The following is a 20,556-nucleotide window of genomic DNA, read 5'->3' as shown; positions in this document are numbered from 1 at the left end:
AGCAGAGCCTCTCGGTAAACTCAAACCCCACCGTGTCCTCAGCCAATCAGAGACGGTCTGCTGCTGCAGAGTTCACCTGAGGCTGCGGCGCATCTTCAGCTACCTCACGCTAAAGCTAACGGGTTGAGTCCGACTAACTTCATGTCTTAAACTAGTCTGGTTAGTTTGTGTTAGCAAATCAAATGTAGACTACAAATACACAAAGAAATATTGGTTTCTGAATACAATCTGTCAGTCGCTCTCGTCAAAATGGCGGCGTTGTTTTTTATGTCATTAGTTACAGGTTAGAGGTAGATGGATGCTAAATGTGTCTGCGGCCTCTAAACTGATTATCAGTCTTTAACGGATCAAAAGATGTACACAGGATGTTGTCATTATTTTTAGGGTATTATTATCCTCCTTCTCTCCGGGTTAAACACAAAAATATGAACAAATATTTGACAGAAAACTTGCCAAAAGCTTTAAAATACTTAAAGTTCTGGTTCTAGTCGTATTGTGTTTTCACTATTTCCCTTTGGAGCTACCAATGTATTCCTAGAGAAAACAAAAGAAATCTGATCTTCAGTTCCAGCACACACACACACACACACACACACACACACACACACACACACACACACACACACACACACACGACACGTTTGTGGGACCTGACTCGAGCGCATTTTTATTGAACGTTTACAACTGTTAAAAACATGTATAAAATTGGTCCTGTTTCAGAAACAAGGCACGCATAGTCATGTCGATGTTCAGTGTTCATGTCATTATTAGCATTAGCATTTATCAACATCATCAGCACGTTCCATCTCAGTATTTGTCTAATAGTAGTATCAAGCATTCCCTAATATAAAAACACGTTCCAATTTTTTCACAGAGGTTAAAATTGTATTCCGAGCAGCAAGACAATATTCATGCAAAGACGGGAGTGGAGAGCTGACCGGACTGACTCTTTAATAGTAGGTCTCCCGTTCCACCCAACCTGGACACGCAGGGGGAGAAAACAAACACACACAAGGGGTTCAGAGGCAACTTCTTGGAATTCATTTGTTACTATACTTTATTGAAACGCATGCAGTAAAGTATAATGAGAGAGAAGATGTAAAAGAGAGGAATAACACCCTCACTAAACATAAGAATTACCAGCGAGGGAGGAGAGAGAAAAGAAGTAGAGAAACACAGGAGAAAATAATAAAACTTGGGTTCTGGACTCACCTCCTGGGCTGCGTCTGAGGATCAGCTTACGGATTTCATCATAGATAAAGATGAGCAGGGAGTAAGGGAAGGCGCAGAACCACCAGCTGGGCCTGGAACACACACACACACACACACACACACACACACACACACACACACACACACACACAGATGAGAAAGTGACCCCGTGCCCCGGGCCTGGATGAGCAACATGCGGGACGGGGGAGTTTGCACGATTACAGAGTCAAGTGGACGTGTGCGCGGCTCGCTGGTGGATTCAGAGACTCTACTCACTTGAGCGGGTACATCCTGAGGGCCACGTCCATGCCCGGGCAGTAGGAGAGGAAGGCGGCCAGGGCGGTCTCCTCGAACAGCCCAAAGATCAGGATCTTGTTCCTGAAACACACGGGGGAACACGAGGGACAGGGAAACCAGAGACGTAAACAAGCCAATCCGAAGCGACTGAAAGAGCTTAAAAACGTCTCGGTGCCAGGATCTCAAACGCCGAGACCGTCTTTTAAACACACTTCATGTGTTTGAAGCACCAAATAAACACACAGGTCACACAGAGTTCTTCCGAAAAGCACGACGGCAATACGGAAAAGGAGGCGTCTGCTCGAGTAGCTCCGCCTCCGAGGTGCGTTAGATATGTGCACCAGGAAGCTGTTTTTGCACTCACTTCATGCCCTGCTGGAACACGGAGTTCCTCCTGGTCTTGCAGACGATCACGTCGGCCCACTGGACCACGACGATGCTGGCAAAGAAGGCCGTGTGGCAGGTGAACTCCACGATCTTCCTCTGCTCGTAAGTCTGAGGGGGAACGCAACGCACGTCAGACACGGTTTCCACCAGGTGGCCGATACCTGGACGTCTACCTGCGGCGAGCGTTACTGACCCACTGCTGCCCGTAGCTGTCCTCCAGGTCGTTCAGGTATCTGTTGTCCCAGTTTACTCGGATGCCCAGCAGGGTGGAGGGCAGGAAGCCATTCTCAGCCAAGATCACAAAGTAGGTGAAGAAACCCGCCAGCGCCTGGATCATACCTGCAGGGAGGAGACCGTCTTGGGATTAATGTCGGAAATTAGTTTGTTTCAGACGGAAGAGATTGACGCCGTTAATTAGAATGTGAAACCAGAGATCAATACCAATTGGCCGTGAGGTCTTTTGGGGGAAATCTGATTAAATGAGAAAGGGAATGACAGTACAATATAATTGAGGACTAAACCATGAAATTAGATCAATAACTGAGTAAATATATGTATGAGATTCAGTCGACTTCTGAGGAGTTTGAGGCTTAATCAAAATGAAGATGATTAAATGTTGAAATTGTTTCAAGACAAGACAATTTAGGACCCACTTCATCTGTGAATAACAACTCAAAAGGTCAAACAACTTTTACTGGTTTCATTACCAAAGAGGGGAAAAACCACAGCCAGAGACGCCGCTCTGTCACCACACACACACACACACACACACACACACACACACACACACAATCAGTATGAGCCTATATTTGGTGCCGGCCTCTCCTGGTTATCTTGGACCACCCAGATGCTGAGCTGCAGAGGAATCTTCCACGGACACACGGAGCCGTGCTCTCGGTACATTTGGACTTCTAGTCGAGGAGACGCAAGCGGCCCGTTTACCGATCTGTCCGTAGGCGATGCTGATGAGCCTCTCGTTCACCAGCTTGTCCGTTTTGGGGTTTCTGGGCTGTCGCTTCATGATGTCGCTCTCTGCCGCTTCGTAGGCCAGGGAGATGGCCGGGACCTGGGGGACAATGAGCAGGTTGACGTGAAATGAGCGGCCATTTTTGTTTCCGTTTAGAATTAAACTGCTAAGATGAAGGTGGATCTGAATAAATAAGAGCATCCTCACCATGTCAGTTCCCAGGTCAATGCAGAGGATGGTGACGGTTCCCAGGGGCAGAGGGATGTTGGCGATGATGAAGAGGAGGAAGGGGGTGATCTCGGGGATGTTACTGGTCAGAGTGTAGGCGATGGACTTCTTCAAGTTGTCAAAGATCAGACGGCCTGATGAGGTCATTAAAAAGGTTAACATGGAGGACAGATCGAGCGGCTACACCGATGCTCCGTCCACATTTCTGCAGGTCTGTCACCTTCTTCCACTCCGGTCACGATGGAGGCAAAGTTGTCGTCCAGCAGGATCATGTCAGCCGCCTGTTTGGAGACGTCGGATCCAGAGATACCCATCGCCACGCCGATGTCGGCCTTCTTCAGGGCGGGAGAGTCGTTCACGCCGTCGCCCGTCACGGCCACAATGGCGCCCTGCAGACACGGAGGAGAGCGGCGATGAGCCAGAGACCAGAGAATTAAAGTCTATTTCCAAAAGGCCACTTCAGAGAAAAGTCATTCCTGCGGTTGAGTGACATTTCCATTTTCTCTACATCACGCCGCAGCTTTTCCTTTTTCTTTCACACAACAGGGAATTATTCTTATCGGTTGTCAAAAAGGTTGAGGAAAGAGAGGATTTCCTTGAGAAAAAACAGGTTGTTTTTTTAAATCATTCGGTATCTTCCCAGCTGCGCCAAAAAGCTATTTTTGCACGTGTTCCGATGTAGGTTTCTGCATGAAGACCAAGCTACACATACATACACGTATATCCTTATCTATAGTCATTGGGGAGCTTAGCTGGCGGTCAGTGAGCTCCCAGTTTGGAGTACAGACAGGTTTTTGTTGATGAGTCCAGGGCAAAAGGTGAAAATATACTTAAATATAACCAAAAGGGAATGGTGAGACATTTCAAATATAATCTCAGTAATTCTAAGACTAAGTGTCTGAGTTACTGAGGCAGTGGAATTAAGTTATTGAGTTCATAACAGGAAATGTCACCAACAAGTCCTCATTGAACCCCTCCCACTGGAATACGTTGTGCTCATTAGTTCTGGGGTCAGGGTTTGGTTAAATATTAAAAAAGGCCAAGATGAAACGGACGCAGCGTCAGAAGAATATCACGTTCCTGGTTGTCCTCGAGACGATAATTAACAAAAACATTTATATCTAAATAAATCCAGAGTCCAATTCCAACAGTAAACAGTTCGCTCTGCCTACTGATGCCCTCATGAATATTCATGTGAGGTCACAGCATGACAGATGCTGCGCTCCATTATGCCGCCAACTTCAGTCAGACCAAAGCAATAATCATAAATAAGCATCGGGGACATGGATATCAAATATGCACTCATGCATTTGCATAATACAGCGTAGGCAAAGCTGCGTTTGTGTTCATGTTTTCAGGGACATGTTCACCAACGCCTCATGTGTGTGTGTGTGTGTGTGTGTGTGTGTGTGTGTGTGTGTGTGTGTGTGTGTGTGTGTGTGTGTGTGTGTGTGTGTGTGTGTGTGTGTGTGTGTGTGTGTGTGTGTGTGTGTGTGTGTGTGTGTGGTTCCTACCTGTCTCTGGCATCCCTCCACGATGATCAGCTTCTGCTGCGGGGAGGTTCTGGCAAAGACGATCTCCGTGTGGAACTTTAGGATGTCGTCGAGTTGCTCAGGCGCCAGATCCTTCAGGTCCCCGCCGTGGACGACGCAGGCCTTGGCGTCTCTGGAAGGGACACGAAGGCGTTAAGGTTGCTGCAACGCAGTCGCACCAGATTAAGCAGAAACTAAACGGGGCCCAGAACGTGACCCTGGGGCGCTCCGGGTGTCTGCACCTGGGGTTGACTTCGTTGACGGGGATGTTCAGGCGGGCAGCGATGTCTTCCACGGTCTCGTTGCCTTCAGAGATGATGCCCACGCCCTTAGCAATGGCCTTGGCTGTGATTGGGTGGTCACCTGTCACCATGATGACCTGAGGGAGAAGACCAGTATGACCACAGGGTGTGATCGTGAAACGATGCGCTCACGTGCCGCACAGGTGAAAAAGACTCACCTTGATTCCGGCGCTCCTGCATTTGCCGACGGCGTCGGGCACGGCGGCGCGAGGAGGGTCGATCATGGACATGAGGCCGATGAAGCACAGGTTCTCCGTGGGGAAGTTCACCTCCTCGGTGTCGAAAGCAAAGCCCTCTGGGAACTGGTCGTCGGGCAGGTTGAAGTGGCAGAAACCTGGAAGGGAGACGAGAAAGACGTTGCCCAATGAAGCGATCAATTCCCTGTTAATCAATTCCTTAATCTGACTCCCAGCTGCTGTCCTTCCTCACCCAGCACTCTCTCCCCCAGACCCCCCAGCTCCAGGTAGGCGTTCTGGAAAGAGTCCTTCATCTCGTCGTCCAGAGCCTGCTCCTTGCCGTGCAGCAGGATGCTGGAGCAGCGGTCCAGAATCCTCTCTGGGGCGCCCTTCATCACCAGCAGGTGCTTGGACCCGGTTTCAGGGGTGCCATCTTTGTGAATGGACAGCTGGGTGCACACAGGGGTAGGATCTAAAGCGTGTGCTTCATAGTTCATAATAACTGATGATAAACTCCAGCCACAAACTATGTGTTGCTTTCTTGACCTTTAGGCTTTTCCAAAATACTTGTGAGGAAACAGACAGATTATATAAGGGAAGTCCATTTTTAACAATTAGCAAAATACCATGACAAAAGGTCACAAAAGAGGAGATGAATATTTCTGGAACAGCGTCTGAACTAACAAACAATTGGTTTCCAAATATTAATGACGATGAGGCGGCCATCTTGCTCCGTGTTCCATACCTGGTACTTGTTAGTGGAGTTGAACGGGATCTCAGATATCTTGGGGCTTTTGTCTCTCATTTCCTGGACCGACCCGCAGCACAGCTCGATGCATTTCAGCAGAGCCGACTCGGAGGCGTCTCCGGCCACATCTCTCTGGCGGGGGAAGACGGAGAGCGGAGGCCATTAACCTCGACAAGAACATCCACTTTAATTACTCATTAAGCCTCCTGAGGACGTAATGCTGTGCGGGGCTTTAGGAATTAAAAGTTATGTAAAGCAAGACCTTTTAAAGGAGTATTGTACGCACATTATTGTAAACCATCACACTTGCTCTTTGACGTGTTACTCATTTAAAGTGTTATCATCCTATTTCAGTGACTGGGTGTGTTGATGCTCCAGCTGTATTTCATAGCATCGTACACGGTCTGGTAGGTAAATAAACAACCTCGATCTTTGAAAGAAAACAGAATAATATGTGTATGTTTTGCTCTTTCTTTGCTTTAATTCTCCGTCCACCGTGGAGGCAAGCCAGAATAACATGTAGAGTAAATTATACACATGTAACTTTTGGGGCCAACAGCCAGTGGTGAAACTCCCTCACTCGGTGAATCAGGGACAGACTTCCCCGTTCACAGAGCTGACCTCGCTCTGCTGCGGTCCAGCCAAGAATAATGCATAGTGAGAGTGAATGACTGGTAATTAGAGCCATGATGCCAGCCACACACACACACACACACACACACACGCTAACAGGTTATTAACACAGGGTGGAAACCAGAGACCGGGCTCCAAGGAAGGTCTGGGAGCCGAGAGGCGTGCGTACATCTGGCGTGAGGAAACCACGTGGTTACACGAGGATTCCTCCAGGGAGAGAGGTGTGAGCTGGAAAACAAGTGTTGGGCTGAGGGGAAAACATCTCCATGAAGGGTGGAAGCATGACATATAATATTGATCAGACTTCTTTGGTCAAACTTGTAGTAAACGCACAGACTGTGCATGATCCCGATTGGACATCGTTTCCCAGAAGTTGAACGAGTCTCCTGTACCTCATCAGATTTGAACAAACACTTATCTTTTATGAAGTACACTTGAACAGGTGTTGGCATTACTAGAAATGAAGTGAAGCCAATAAATAAATAGAAAAAACAATATTGAAGAGGAACACTCGTTTGGTCATTTTCAAACTGAACATTCAAAATGAAAAATGAGTCAGCTGTACAAGGCTTTTAGATCCCGCCCACATAGTGAGCCCACAAACTAAAGACTGAGAACAGTAAAAAAAAAAAAACGTTTTTGAACAAAAGAAGACTTCTGCTTTTAGTTAAGATCTTATTATTTGTCAAATAATGTAAAAATGTATACCGTAAAAGTCGGGTTACACGCCGCTACTACCTTCGGTCAGTGTCCCCTTTTCCTCCCCGCTGTAGCCAGCTGGCGCTCATGCTAGTTGCCCGCTAACCTCCGCTAGTTGCCCGCTGCGCTCCGCTAGCGCCCCGCTAGCTCCCAGACAACCACCGAAGGTAGCGAGACCAGCCCCGGCTTGACACCCGACTTGGGCAGAGGGGACGCGGGCAGTAGCAGCAGGAGCGGGGAGCTAGCAGCAGGAGCGGGGAGCTAGCAGCAGGACCGGGGAGCTAGCAGCAGGGAGCTAGCAGCTACAGCGGGACACTGACCGGAGGTAGGAGCGGCTTGTAACCCGACTTTTACGGTATATCAAAAAAAGAGTTGTTGTCCCAGAGAAGCCTTAATATTTGGATGCATTTATTCACGCACCTTCAGGATGGGAAGCCCGGACTGCTCGGCCAGGAACACGGCGCGGTTACAGAGGCCGGCGACTCTGGACAGGGCGTTCCAGGTGGCGGAGCTCTTGTCGAAGGAGGTCCCGCTCTGGTTCTCCGTGGTGTCGGCCTCGTGGATCTGGTTGTCGAACCACATGTGGGCCACGGTCATCCGGTTCTGGGTCAGGGTGCCGGTCTTGTCGGAGCAGATGGTGGAGGTGGAGCCCAGGGTCTCGACCGCCTCCAAGTTCTTCACCAGGCAGTTCTTCTTCGCCATGCGCTTGGCGGTCAGGGTCAGACACACCTGGAGACGGGGGAAATATCTCAGTTTAGCATCAACATAATCAGAAAGGAGACTCGGGGCAGAAATGCCGGAGGACTCACGGTGACGGTGGCGAGGAGACCTTCTGGCACGTTGGCCACGATGATGCCGATGAGGAAGATGACGGCCTCCAGCCAGCTGTATCCGAGGATGAGCGAGAGGACGAAGAAGGAGACGCCCAGGAACACGGCCACGCCGGTGATGATGTGGATGAAGTGCTCGATCTCAATTGAAATCGGGGTGCGTCCGACCTCGAGGCCGGAGGCCAGCGTGGCGATGCGGCCCATGACGGTTCGGTCTCCGGTGCTGATCACGATGCCGCGGGCCGTTCCTGACGCAAGGACCATGACATTTTATTATTCATTCTTGTTAGCGGCAGAGTCTCTGAACGACAGATTTTAAAAGGCAGCGCCGTCTCTACCTTCAACGCAGTTGGTGGAGAAGAAAGCGATGTTCCTGGTCTCCAGCGGGTTGTCGTTGGAGAAGTCCGGAGTACGGGTCTGAGGCTCGGATTCCCCGGTTAGAGAGGAGTTATCCACCTGGGAAATGAAACCGACTGTGATTGATGGACGAAAGAAAAACAACGTGGCTACAGGAAAGAAATAACATAAAAACTGAGAAGAATGCCGCTCCGCGTGTTAACCCCTCTTCTCTGCGGCTGTAGCCTCCGAGGGGAAGATGACACGAGATAACAGTGAATGATGAAGAGCATCGGGGGATAAATGGGTCAAGTGTTGCTCTCGGGCGCCGAGTTTAGTTCAGGGCTTAAAATAGGTCACAGACAAAAACAGAAGGCATAGTCCGATACTTAAAAAGTAGAAGAAAATAACACGCACCTTGCAGCCGTGGGCGGAGATGATTCGCAGGTCAGCGGGGATCCGGTCTCCACCTTTGACCTCCACTAAATCCCCGACCACCACCTCCTCGGCGTTGATGTTCTTCTTCTCGCCGTCGCGGACGACCAGGGCTTGCTGCGAGGCGAGAAACACTTCATGTGAGACGGAGGAGAAACTAACGGAGAATTCATTTCCTGCCAACACAAACGCTGAGGAAGAGAAAGTAAAGGGTTGAATGGAGGAGGTGGGGGCACCTGTGGGACCAGGTTCTTGAAGGAGTCCATGATCTTGGAGCTCTTGGCCTCTTGGTAGTAGGAGAAGCAGCCGGTGATGATGACGACAGCAGAGAGCACCACGCCCAGGTACAACTGTGGAGCAGGAAACAGACATGAAGAGGAGGGATCGCTCTGCTGCCACATCGACCACAAGGAGCCTTTCTCACATTGTCGTTGGCCGGCTCGTCCTCCATTGCAGCCTGGATACCGTAGGCCAGGAAACAGAGGACGGCGCCAGTCCACAGAAGCATGGAGAACCCGCCAAACATCTGGAGGGAAGCAACAGAAGAACAGGCGTGACCTGCTGAGCCCGACATGTAAGCGAGCGCCTGATCCGAGTCAAGAGAGCGCGCTCATGGCGGTGCTGTACCTGTTTGCAGAACTTGACCCACTCCGGGGTGGTGGGAGGAGGAGTGAGGGCGTTGGGCCCGTCGCGGATCAGAATCTCAGCGGCCTTTGCACAAGTCAAGCCCTGATGTGGAGAGAAGACACGAGTGTTGACAACCACGGTTTCCACACAGCATCCACAGAAAAACAAGGGCCAGGTAGGAGGAAGGAAAGGAGAGAAGTGTAGAAAGAGGAGGACAAATGGGACGCCGTGGAATCAGGGCTCCTGCAGCTCATCAAGGATTCACAGCGGGGCTCGGACACCCAGTTTAGAGGCACGGATTAACTATTCTCCTTGATCTGCATGGGCTCATTTGCATGAGGAGAGGGTGTGATGGGATTGGCTGAAGCCACGTCTTCAAGACAGAAGAGGATGAAAATATGTCACGTTCGCTGTATAGAATTAAAATGTACGCTTTGACATTTTGGGGAATGAATATCTTTATTTGCTTTCTTGCTGAGATTTAGACGAGAAGGTCGAGATACCACCTTTCATATATGTACCGTAAATATGAAGCTAGCGGCCTGTTAGCGTAGCTTAGCACAAAGACTGGAAACGGGGGGAAACAGCTAGCCTGGCGAACAAAATCCACCTTCCAGCATCTCTAAAGTGAAATATTGAGATCAGGAAGATCAATTGGAACCAAAGCAAAGGATTTATAAAGTATAAGGTTGGAGCGATTGTGCTAAACAATAACTTAACATGCATTACACTTACCTTAATAATTCAGTTTTGTCTCATATTGCACATCTAGACACTTTGATATAACGGCTTCTTTAAAAACACAGTATTACTATGTCAGAGTTTGGAGAGAAAAATAATCTGTGTGACTTTTAAAGCTGCAGGTTCAACACTAAACACACAATGGAGCCGCCATCCTCATCATCTCACTCACGTTGTTCAGGTCCGTTCCATATTTGCGGTTGAGCTCGTCGAGGGTCAGCTTGTGGTCGTCCTGCGAGGACACAGAGAAGAAGGAGGCGTCAGCTCAGTGTGTGTGTGTGTGTGTGTGTGTGTGTGTGTTCAATAGGCCGTTGACATTCACAGCTCATTGTGTGCCGACCTTTCATTTTAAAATGAACACCTTTCACGAGGTCGACAGAGAAACAGTCACAGGTAAGAGAATGAGGAGCCAACAAAGGAGGCGAGGGAAGAGGAGGAGGAGGAAGGATAAAAGGGAAATAATAAGGAGGAAGAGCAGAGGGAGATTGCGGGTGAGCAATACATTGGAGGCAAGAAAAGCGTGAAATGAAGTGAGGAGGAGAGGAGAAAGTTGGATGGGTTTTACATGAAAGACGAGGCGAGAAGAGGCACATGAAGGAGGAGAGGCCGAGGAAAGGAAACCACCACAGTGGAGGACGGGGTCGTGATCTGGGAAGAGACAATCAGAGGAAGAGCGCCTGAGGCCAGAGAAGCTGAGACACTCACCATATCCACTTCCTTCTTCAGTTCATCCATATCCTTCTCTTTCTTCTTCCCCTTCGCCTTCTTCTTGCTGACCTGCTCCGAGGTGGCAGCCAGCTCATACTGCTCGCGTCCTTCCTGGAGACAATGAGAGAAACACTGATGAGTGACACGTAACAGAAATGATGAGACGAGGTGGAGACTGGGCCACTGGTCCAGGATCAGAAATATACTTTGTTGCTTTGCCAATTCCGGCACTTGCATGTTGGGCCTGAAGATGTACAGTGACCTTAATTAGTCAGAAATATTAACATTTTGCAACCTGAGTATCATACATCAAATGGACGTCCGATGAAGACTCAAAAAAGAACATTTTTGTCACGCCGCATCTTTTTTGAGACTTCATTTGGGTCGATGCACCTGGAACCGGTTTAGATAAACAGCCAAGTGCAGAACCGAGAAGCTGTGGCCTGAATCAGGGGGAGAGGGTGAAGTCTTGGATCCCGTCTCCGTGGGTCCGGCGCCGTCTGTCCCTGCAGACTTCATCTCCACGGGGATCCACTCTTTCAGGCAAACTTTTTAAAGGTTTTCTACAAACTGCTTCCTTTTGTTTGAGTCCAACTACAATCAGCTGATCTTTAATCAAGACTGAACACTCTAATGTGTGTATTTCTGATTCTTGATTTGCAAAAGCTCCAAACATGTGACGATCACTTTCTGCTGCTTTTTACGTCACTGAAGGGTTCAACAATGAAACCAAAAGGCCGGCGCACGTCTTTTGGTCAGTTGGAAGATACGCGCTGGGTAAGACAGATAAGGCTGGAGGGAGAAAACAACCCTCACTGGTTTAAAAACACCCACTGAAGGGCGCCACCGTGATAGTGAGGGGAAAACTAAAACAACGAGTTACTCCTTCACCAGCTTTCCTGAACGTAACCCGACAATGAAGCGGCTCAGCCGAAGCCCTCAGAGGAACGATAACCCACCGGAGTCATTTACTGATCATCACACTTGGGGACATTTTGCTGATTTTCACTCCGACTGCGACACAAATTCTCTCGCTGTAGGCAGGATAAGATTTTAATTAAAACGGGATCTCACACACACTTATTGATGTGTGAGACACTCCTCTCACGTGACTTCCTCTATCGCAGCATCAGCTGGGAGTGACTGCCGGTCCCTTTTCTCTCCGCACACACATCCCAGAGCAACAAAAGGTTGTGTCTTCTAGACGGCTGACAGCCAGACGGGGGTGTGTGTGTGTGTGTGTGTGTGTGTGTGTGTGTGTGTGTGTGGCGGAGTGACAGAGAGCAGGTGAGACAGGGAGGAAGAAAGAGCCAGACAGGAGGAGAGCGCCACGGTGAAATTTAAAATGCGGGTAAATCACACAACTAAGCGGTTTCCGTCGTCTCTTACGCAACACTGAACAATTCCCCAGGCCGGTGTGTCAAACACACATCCTAACTTTATTGCTGCACGGTATCCAGACGGCCAGCGACACACTGATAATAAGGTTTAGATATAGATAGAATTCTATAAATAGAATGTTGTCAAATGTTTTGTGTTGTTGCATTGGACCATCGAGTCCAATGCAACATGCAGACTTTTTGCATGTTGACAATAAAAGGACAATATTATGGCGCATAATGAAACCTGCAGGATAGAAGTCTTGACTTCCTAGCCGGGGCGTGCTGCAGGTGAGGAGCAGACATCGATGAGCATCTAGAACTCAGCAGCACGGACCGGAGGTGAGAGGCCGTCAGCAGGGAGAGACTACAAAGACTACAAAAACGCCCAAGGACTACAAACCAGCCGTTTGTCTGCAGCAGCCATTTTGGAAGCTGGTATATGTGAAATGAGCTTCCTCCGCAGGGTGGCTGGGCTCACCCTTAGAGATAGGGTAAGGAGCTCGGACATCAGGAGGAGCTTGGAGTCGAGTCGCTGCTCCTTCGTGTCAAAAGGAGTCAGCTGAGGTGGTTCATCTAGTCAGGATGCCTCCTGGACGCCTCCCATTAGAGGTTTTCCAGGCACGTCCAACTGGTAGGAGACCCCGGGGAAGACCGAGGACACGCTGGAGGGATTATATCTCCCGGCTGGCCTTGGAACGCCTCGGGATCCCAGAATGAGCTGGAAAGTGTTGCGGGTGAGAGGGAAGCCTGGGTCGGCCTGATGAACCTGCTGCCACCGCAACCCGACCCCGGATAAGCGGCTGATAATGGATGGATGGATGGATGGATGGATGGATGGATGGTATATGTGACAGAAACCCACCGGTACGACCACATGTGACACCGTCATGGAAACATGCTAACTAATGTTGTTTTTCTGCTGCGCCGGCCTTCTTTCTTCTGAAGCTTCCCAGGGAGTCACCGGAGCAGAGGGTGATCCCAGCACATGTTGTTATTGTTGCTCCAGCCTCCTGGCCGGCGAAGCTGGGAAAACACGGAGCCTGGTTCTGGATCACTGCGGCCAGATCTCACCCGCTGGACCCCGAGGCCCCCAGGGGCCATCTGGCCCGAGGCAAGTAAATCACAAACAAGGGGTCCGGAGCACGAAGTCGGAACGCAGACTTTATGACAGCAGCTCTCTGTTTGGCCTCTTTTTAAAGGTCGATACTTATCATTTAAATATTTTCTATGCAAGAAGAAACAAAAGTATTTTCCTCTTTTATTTTAATGCATTAGGTTTCAGGATTGTCTTCAGTGAGCCATAGACTCATGGACTCAGACTCATAGACTCAGACTCATAGACTCAGACTCCATGCACTATTGTGTTACCTTACTGGACATTTATTTAAATTAAAATCTTTGAGATTGCCACTTTAAATACAGATATTTAAATGATGGTTTCCCGTTTATGTGTAACAGATAATTACAAGTCTATCAGAATCATTTAAATGTTGTTCATTTGGTACAAACCATTTAATAAAAGCAAACAGTTATAGTAAGAAATTTAAAATATTCACTATGTATTTGAGAAAATAAAAGCTGGCGATAGAAATGCACTCTAGTTGCAGCCCTAGTCTAAATTTAAGCATTAAAACTACATAATAATTGAAGTGCAGTTCCCTGACGTCTCCCTGACTCGCTCCTTGGCGACCTGAAGAGTTTGCATAGCGACCAGTGAGGCCTGCACATCTGCAAGAGCCAAAACACCCGGTGGTTCAAGTGCACCACTTCAATTTACCAAAATAAGAGCCCGAGCAAACGGCAGAGTCCGTGACGTCAGACTCAAAGAGTCCGCTGTCAGAACGCCGCCGATCTTTCCTTTGAACGACTGCATGGCTGCACTCGGACGACCACAACCGAGCTGCTGATGACACGCCTCCACCCTCATCCTCAGTGTGATAAAACCTCAAAGATATGTGTTCACAGACTGTGCCAAGAATTTAGTGCAATAAAAGCCCAGAAACGTTGCACTTGGCCGACATGTTGCTCGTTCTATTTTGGCCTATTTTTAGTTCGGTGACTTCACGTACAGCGACGCCTGACCCGATCATCTCAAAACCCCGTGAGCTTCTATGAGCGTCCTGCAGGAGGGATTCTTACAAAGGCCACCTGTCGTGCCACATTCGCAGCACTGGTTCCAAAACTCTTTGAACATCCTTTTTGTTCTGCACCCGATGCGTTCGAAATGTGTTTTTTTGGTTTTTATGCAGCACTGTTTTCCATAAAAAGACGACGTTCTCCAACAGGAGACGAGGACTAAATCAAACGAATGAGAAGGAACAAAGGGAAGAGGAGGGCATGGAAGGCAGAATTGGAGGGATGCTCGGAAGCGATGATGTGGCGGATGAAAAACAAACAAACACGCACACACACACACACACACACACACACACACACACACACACACACACACACACACACACACACACACACAGAAGCCTACTGGACACAGAACAATGGCCCTTTGTACCACTTCCATTAAATCCGCATCAAAAACACAAACAAAAGGCTCAAATCTTTCCATGAGGCTGTTAAGACCACGAGCATGTGGGCCACTTTGTCCGGCCGACGCTGCATTTTTCTCTCCCTCCGGGCCTTGATGGAGATTTGTGGGGATTTCCTAAAACGGCGGAGGAGCAGAACTTCACTAAAATGCGGCTTATTTATGCGCGTTGGTCGGCCTCCACTGAAAGGCCTCGATCGATGACGACAAGTTCAAGATCCAGATCCAGCAGAGTGGAGCGGACAAGCCTTTCAAAGAGGGTTTCAACATCGTGGGGAGATCTGAATGAAAGGGAACCGGAACTGTGAGCGAGAACCGGACTCTGAGAACCCTTCAGCTGTTGGATAAGCGATTCTCTCCGGGTAGCAATCCAACCCCGAGGCCTCTCCCCCCCTTACAGGCTCTCCCCCCTCGCCTGGGAGAACATCGACCTCCGGGCTCAAACCAACATCAGAAGAGAGCGCTCGGTCAAGCGGCCGCATATTTTAAAGCACACACTTTTTTTTTTTTACAGGCCGGGTGAATTCCTCTGAACTAGGGTTTTCAGCCAGATACACAAGCTGCTCATTCAACTGTGCCGACACACACACACACACACACACACACACACACACACACACACACACACACACACACACACACACACACACACACACACACACACACACACACACACACACACACACACACACACACACACACACACACACACTCTCCTGGGACTTTGCCCGGTTGCTACCAGCGACTATTGCCACACCTATTCAGATATGTGAATGGCCAGAGTCAAGTGTTGTAGCCCCTCCTCTTTCTCCCCAATGCCCCTCCTCTTTCTCCTCATTCCCCTCCCTCCCCTACTCCTTCATTTCCTCCATTTCCACCCAGGTTTCTCTCTCTCTCTCTCTCTCTCTCTCTCTCCTGTTGAAAGAGTGAAAAGAAAGTGTGTTAATTTACACACGGCCGTGTTTAACACTCCCTTCACGTCCTGAGCAACTTCCAGCAGAACAAAAGTGAATGAATGAACCAATGTGTGTCCTTGTTGGAAACTTTTGCGGACACTCTTTTCTTTTAACTGCCAGAGTGACGCACAACAGCACCGACCCTGAGAAGTGCACAAAGCGTGTTGGTCATGTGACCGCGGGGTCACCTGACGCGTCTTGACTCAGTATTACAGACGCCGTCCCGTTAAATATGACTGCGTCACAATCCTCTGAACAAACAACTACTTCTTCAAAAGCTTTGAGATTTTCTTACCGATTATCCATTCAGAGACAACAAAGCTCTGTTTCTGTTCCTTACATCATTTTACAACGTAGAGGATCTTCCCTGCCCCCAGATGTAAATAGTTCATTTCATACAAGGACTCTTTGTGGGAAAAACAAGTCATTGAAGCTCTGGAAGAGAATGAATGAACCAGTAAATCCCTGTCAGGCCTTCAGCCACACCTCCGTGGCGTTAACGGGCCAAGACAACGCAGCGACAAGTTGCATCACTTCCTGGAACGATTTCCTGTTGTACATGTGTCATAGTCACACCAACAAACGAGCCGGTGGCTCTGGTTTCATGTTCTCGACCTGGTTTACGGCGTGACGTTCTTTTGGTGGCGGGAAATGTCACGTTTCCTCGTGGAGGGAGGAGGGGCGGGTCTTCTGGAGTTGGATGTTTACGATGCGACTGTTCGTTCCACTTCTGCAGAGCAACGCAGGGGAAGTGCACAAGAGCCGCCGCGGAAAAACCAACCGGCTCAAGCTGCTCCACCAGAGAGAGAGAGAGAGAGAGAGAGTTTGTGAAAGAGACAAGAAAGAGGGATGAAAACACGGCACAACAAGAGGAGAAGGGAAATACAGGAAAGAAAGGAGGGAAAGGAGGAGAGAGGGAGTTCGCTGTGTTCTGTCACAGACGAGAGGTGGCGTGTGACAAAAGCCCCGTTAATACAGAATGACTGCCGAGCGGAAAGAATGTTAAATCCCCAGAGAGAGAGAGAGAGAGAGAGAGAGAGAGAGAGGGGGAGGGAGGGAGAGAGGGTCAGAGAGGAGGAAAACAGGTACAAACACAGAGAACAAGAGGGAAACAGACTGTAAAGAATGGATGTGAAGGTGTAGTCGGGGTGCCCCTTTGGCTGAGATGAAAAGTGGCCGAGGGCTGACATGCCAGGTCAGCTCACAGTGGGAGGAACAGAGTGTGTGTGTGTGTGTGTGTGTGTGTGTGTGTGTGTGTGTGTGTGTGTGTGTGTGTGTGTGTGTGTGTGTGTGTGTGTGTGTGTCTCGAGTGTTGCCATCTCTGGCCGCTAAAGAGATAAATCCTTCGTAGGGGAATTTACCGTCTCCGCTCTCCCCCTACAGACGGGAGATGTACACACTTTAGAAGCGGTGGCTCTATATCAGCGGGTGAGAAGCTGCCTGACCTCTGACCCCTCCAGACGTCCAGACACTGAACCCGTCTGCCCCTCATGCGTTAAACAGACCTTCAAACTGTGAAAGACGACCAGAAACAGAACCTCAGGCGGCAGCAGAGGCACCAGAGCACGTCTCTAGAAAGCAACCGCTTTGAGATGAAAACGACTTTATAATTGAGGCAATTAGGGAGAAAAAGGAGAATTGTTGATTCAGGTGAGATTATTAAATATTTAGTCGGACCCCCCCTCCCTCCTGCCGGCGGGAGATCGACAGCTGTCTCCCAAATTCTGCTCTGCATCGCCGCCCGACTGTTTTATACGAGACGTTATCCACTAAAACAGACAAATGAAGACTTCTTTATTAAGCCACTCCCCCTTTCCCAAAGAACCCCTTCATCTAAATCTCACTCGTTCCTCTCCATCACGCCTGGGAACCAAGTTGCTCAATGGTGGCAATGCGGCAACTGGTGCCTCTCGGCTCTCCCTAACCCCCCCCCCCCCCCCCCCCCCTCCTCCTCCCCCCCCCCCCCCCCCCCCCCCCCTCTTTGAAGCAATCAACCCCCCTCTCCTCTCCTCTCACGCCGTGTGCCGACGTGACGAGAAAACCCTGAGAAGCATGATGTCATGAGGGGAGAAAACAACAACAAGACTCTTTTCATACCTGCTCTCTCTCACTGCCCTGACGCCTCTCCATTACTACAAAACCACTCATCTTCCTCCCCCTTCATCTTCCTCCCCCTCTCCCTCTGCGCCTTGGAGAGCTCTGTGGTGGCGATCAGCTCCTCCAAGTTTAGTTATTTGTTTGTGCACTGAATGTAAAAGAGGAGAGGAGAGAAGAGGACGAGCGGAGGGGGTGAGGGAAGGAGGGGAGGAGGAGGGAGGCTGGATGGGGGCAGGGCACGGCTTTCATCACACATGGGGAGGAAAAGAAATCGGCAGCAGCGAAGAAGAAGCTGAGGACTGTAAATGAGACTGTCATGGAGAACGAGGAGAAAGGGAGCGAGACTGAATGAGCAATTCTGCTTCACATCTCCCGCCAGATCTCTCTCTCTCTCTCTCTCTCTCTCTCTCTCTCTCTCTCTCTCTCTCTCTCTCTCTCTCTCTCTCTCTCTCTCTCTCTCTCTCTCTCTCTCTCTCTCTCTCTCTCTCTCTCTCTCTCTCTCTCTCCATCCATCCATCCATCTTTCTCTCCCCACCCTCCCTTTCTCTCCCTCCGTCCAACTGTCCATCCTTCGCAGGATGAATCCATAATGAGTGTTTCTGTTGCGCAGCATGGCAGGGTGTGGCGACGACTGATATTTCATACACCGGCGGTTCAATTCCATCCCTTTCAATTTAAGTTTGGTGGGAAAATTACAGAAGAATCACAGCATCCATCTACGAGCGACTGAATCGTCCTTTTGACAGGACAGCCTCGAAAGGAAGCCTCTAATCAAAATATCATACTAAATAATGGTAGTTATGATAAATAAGGCACGTGAATGAAATATTTAACAACACAAACCACAAAAGCCCTTCGTCTGCAGCCGAACGCCCCACAGGAGGAAAGAAAAGATGGAGATCTTCCTACCAAGCCTGAAAAACCTCCCATTACAAAGTTTAAACACAACTTTCAGGCTATTTTCATACAATATTATAAATGAAATATGAATCTATTAATGATGGATTACTGCTTCTTGGTGCCATTTTTTTCTATTTGTATGACACAACAACAAAGCTTTGAAATGTAATTAAAAAAAAGCTATAAAAATACATTCAATATGCACATTTTTATCTGCTTTATTCTGGAATTTAGGACCAATTCATTGACATCTACCACGATGCATTATTTGTAGTTGCATCATTAAAAAAACAAAAAATGTGAGCCTAAAAAAAAAAGCAGCTACACTTTCTCCCTAAAAGGGGAGCAGATGTGATTTAAGATAACTTTGGAGACACTTGGCCACAGAGCTCCACACCTCCCAGCAGACGAAGAAGAAGCAGAAGAAGAAGAAGAAGCAGAAGAAGCAGAAGAAGAAGCAGAAGAAGAAGAAGAAGCAGAAGAAGAAGAAGAGTGGGCTGGACTTTTAACATGTCCTCCCACTTCTAGCCGTTAGAGCAGCGCACACAGCTGTGACACACGAGAGGGGAAAAATGTTTGGAAACGCTCAAAAAAAATAAAAAAAGACTCCTGGTGCGTTTCGAAAGCCACCTCACATATAGAAATATGAACTATAAAACATAAAAGAGCGCATGTTTTTACCCGGTTTGGGGCTTTAAATTGCAGCAGAAATAACGGTGAAATGACCCCCCCTGCGCGCCGTTATTTTCTCCGTTCACACGGGCTTTTCCTCCCGCAGCTAATTCCGTTACCCCGCGAAAACTTTGACAGTCCGTGCGCTCCAGAGCCTCCCGTTATGTAACCGGGCACCGAGCCGCGCGGAGCCGCGTCTTTACGCGCGGTGGAAACTTACTTCTTCCCACGGGCTCCTTCTCCTTCGCCTCCCCCCACCCCCTCCAGACAAGAGGGCAACGCGGAAGTCCCCGCAGTACTTTTCACACAGCGGCGTCTTTTTGTTGCAACAAACTAAACACATGTGAGTCTCCGGCGCCGCACGCGACATGAGCGTCGACGCAGTAAACCACTTGTTTCAATGGTGAAGTTCGAGTCCCGCGCCGCGCATCAACACGGAGGTTAGTATCAGGGAAGTGAAACAAAGACAACGTTTATACTCACTCCTCGTCCCATGGTTGCTAAGATGTGGACTTAATTCTTCTTCAAGTAAAAGTTGAGCAACACAAGTCCACCTTAAAAAATCATGTGCACCATAAGATATTACAACGAAATAATATCCCTGGATGTGTCCCGTTATTTTGTATTTTTTTTTTACTGTTTTTTTTTTTATTTTATTTTTTGGTCCAACAGAGCACGTGTCACTCCTCCAGGACACACATCCGAGCTCGCGAGCCGCCGCGGCAGCTCCTCCAATACTTATAGACGGCGTTCCTTCCATTGTGACGTCGACGCCGTTTGCCATGGTAACCCCACGGATGGAGGCGGGGCGTTCTCCAGTATTGGGCGTTTTTCTCTCTCTCTCTCACACACACACACACACACACACACACACACACACACACACACACACACACACACACGCACACACACACCATGGATGGGCAAGAAGATGCACTGATTGGTCTCGAATACAAATAACTAAATGATCAATACTTAAAATAATATTACAGGGAAACACAATGACGTCATTGTAAATAAAACGGATTTAAAACAGCTGGAGAGAAATAACACAATATTATTTTCCCACGACACACAAAATAACATCTTGATGTATAAGGCTGTTAATCTGTGTTAAATGTGACATCATATGTTTTTATTGTCCTTAAT

The 20,556-nt window shown here is 48.8% G+C and overlaps 1 protein-coding gene across 2 annotated transcripts; it reads right to left on the bottom strand.

The window, feature by feature from the left end:
- Nucleotides 1-650: 650 nt before the first annotated feature.
- LOC306752853 (sodium/potassium-transporting ATPase subunit alpha-1) lies at nt 651-20,163 on the bottom strand. Of its 2 annotated transcripts, XM_079236674.1 has the most exons (23): nt 19,891-20,163; nt 10,856-10,969; nt 10,323-10,382; nt 9,410-9,511; nt 9,207-9,308; nt 9,019-9,132; nt 8,765-8,899; nt 8,350-8,467; nt 7,991-8,259; nt 7,602-7,910; nt 5,847-5,981; nt 5,355-5,550; nt 5,084-5,259; nt 4,866-5,002; nt 4,606-4,756; nt 3,312-3,480; nt 3,071-3,225; nt 2,839-2,962; nt 2,090-2,235; nt 1,874-2,004; nt 1,489-1,590; nt 1,213-1,304; nt 651-979 (listed from the first exon to the last, which is right to left on the bottom strand). In XM_079236674.1, the coding sequence occupies exons 1-23, from the start codon at nt 19,900-19,902 to the stop codon at nt 951-953; spliced, it is 3,078 nt and encodes a 1,025-aa protein (XP_079092800.1). In that variant the 5' UTR covers nt 19,903-20,163; the 3' UTR covers nt 651-950. The 2 variants fall into 2 exon arrangements, with proteins under 2 accessions (XP_079092800.1, XP_079092799.1); XM_079236673.1 differs by having other exon boundaries at nt 2,839-3,225.
- Nucleotides 20,164-20,556: the final 393 nt, after the last annotated feature.

Source organism: Taurulus bubalis (genome assembly GCF_910589615.1).
Source record: "Taurulus bubalis genome assembly, chromosome: 21".
NCBI lineage: Eukaryota > Metazoa > Chordata > Actinopteri > Perciformes > Cottidae > Taurulus > Taurulus bubalis.
This window is presented reverse-complemented; position numbering and strand designations above follow the sequence as displayed.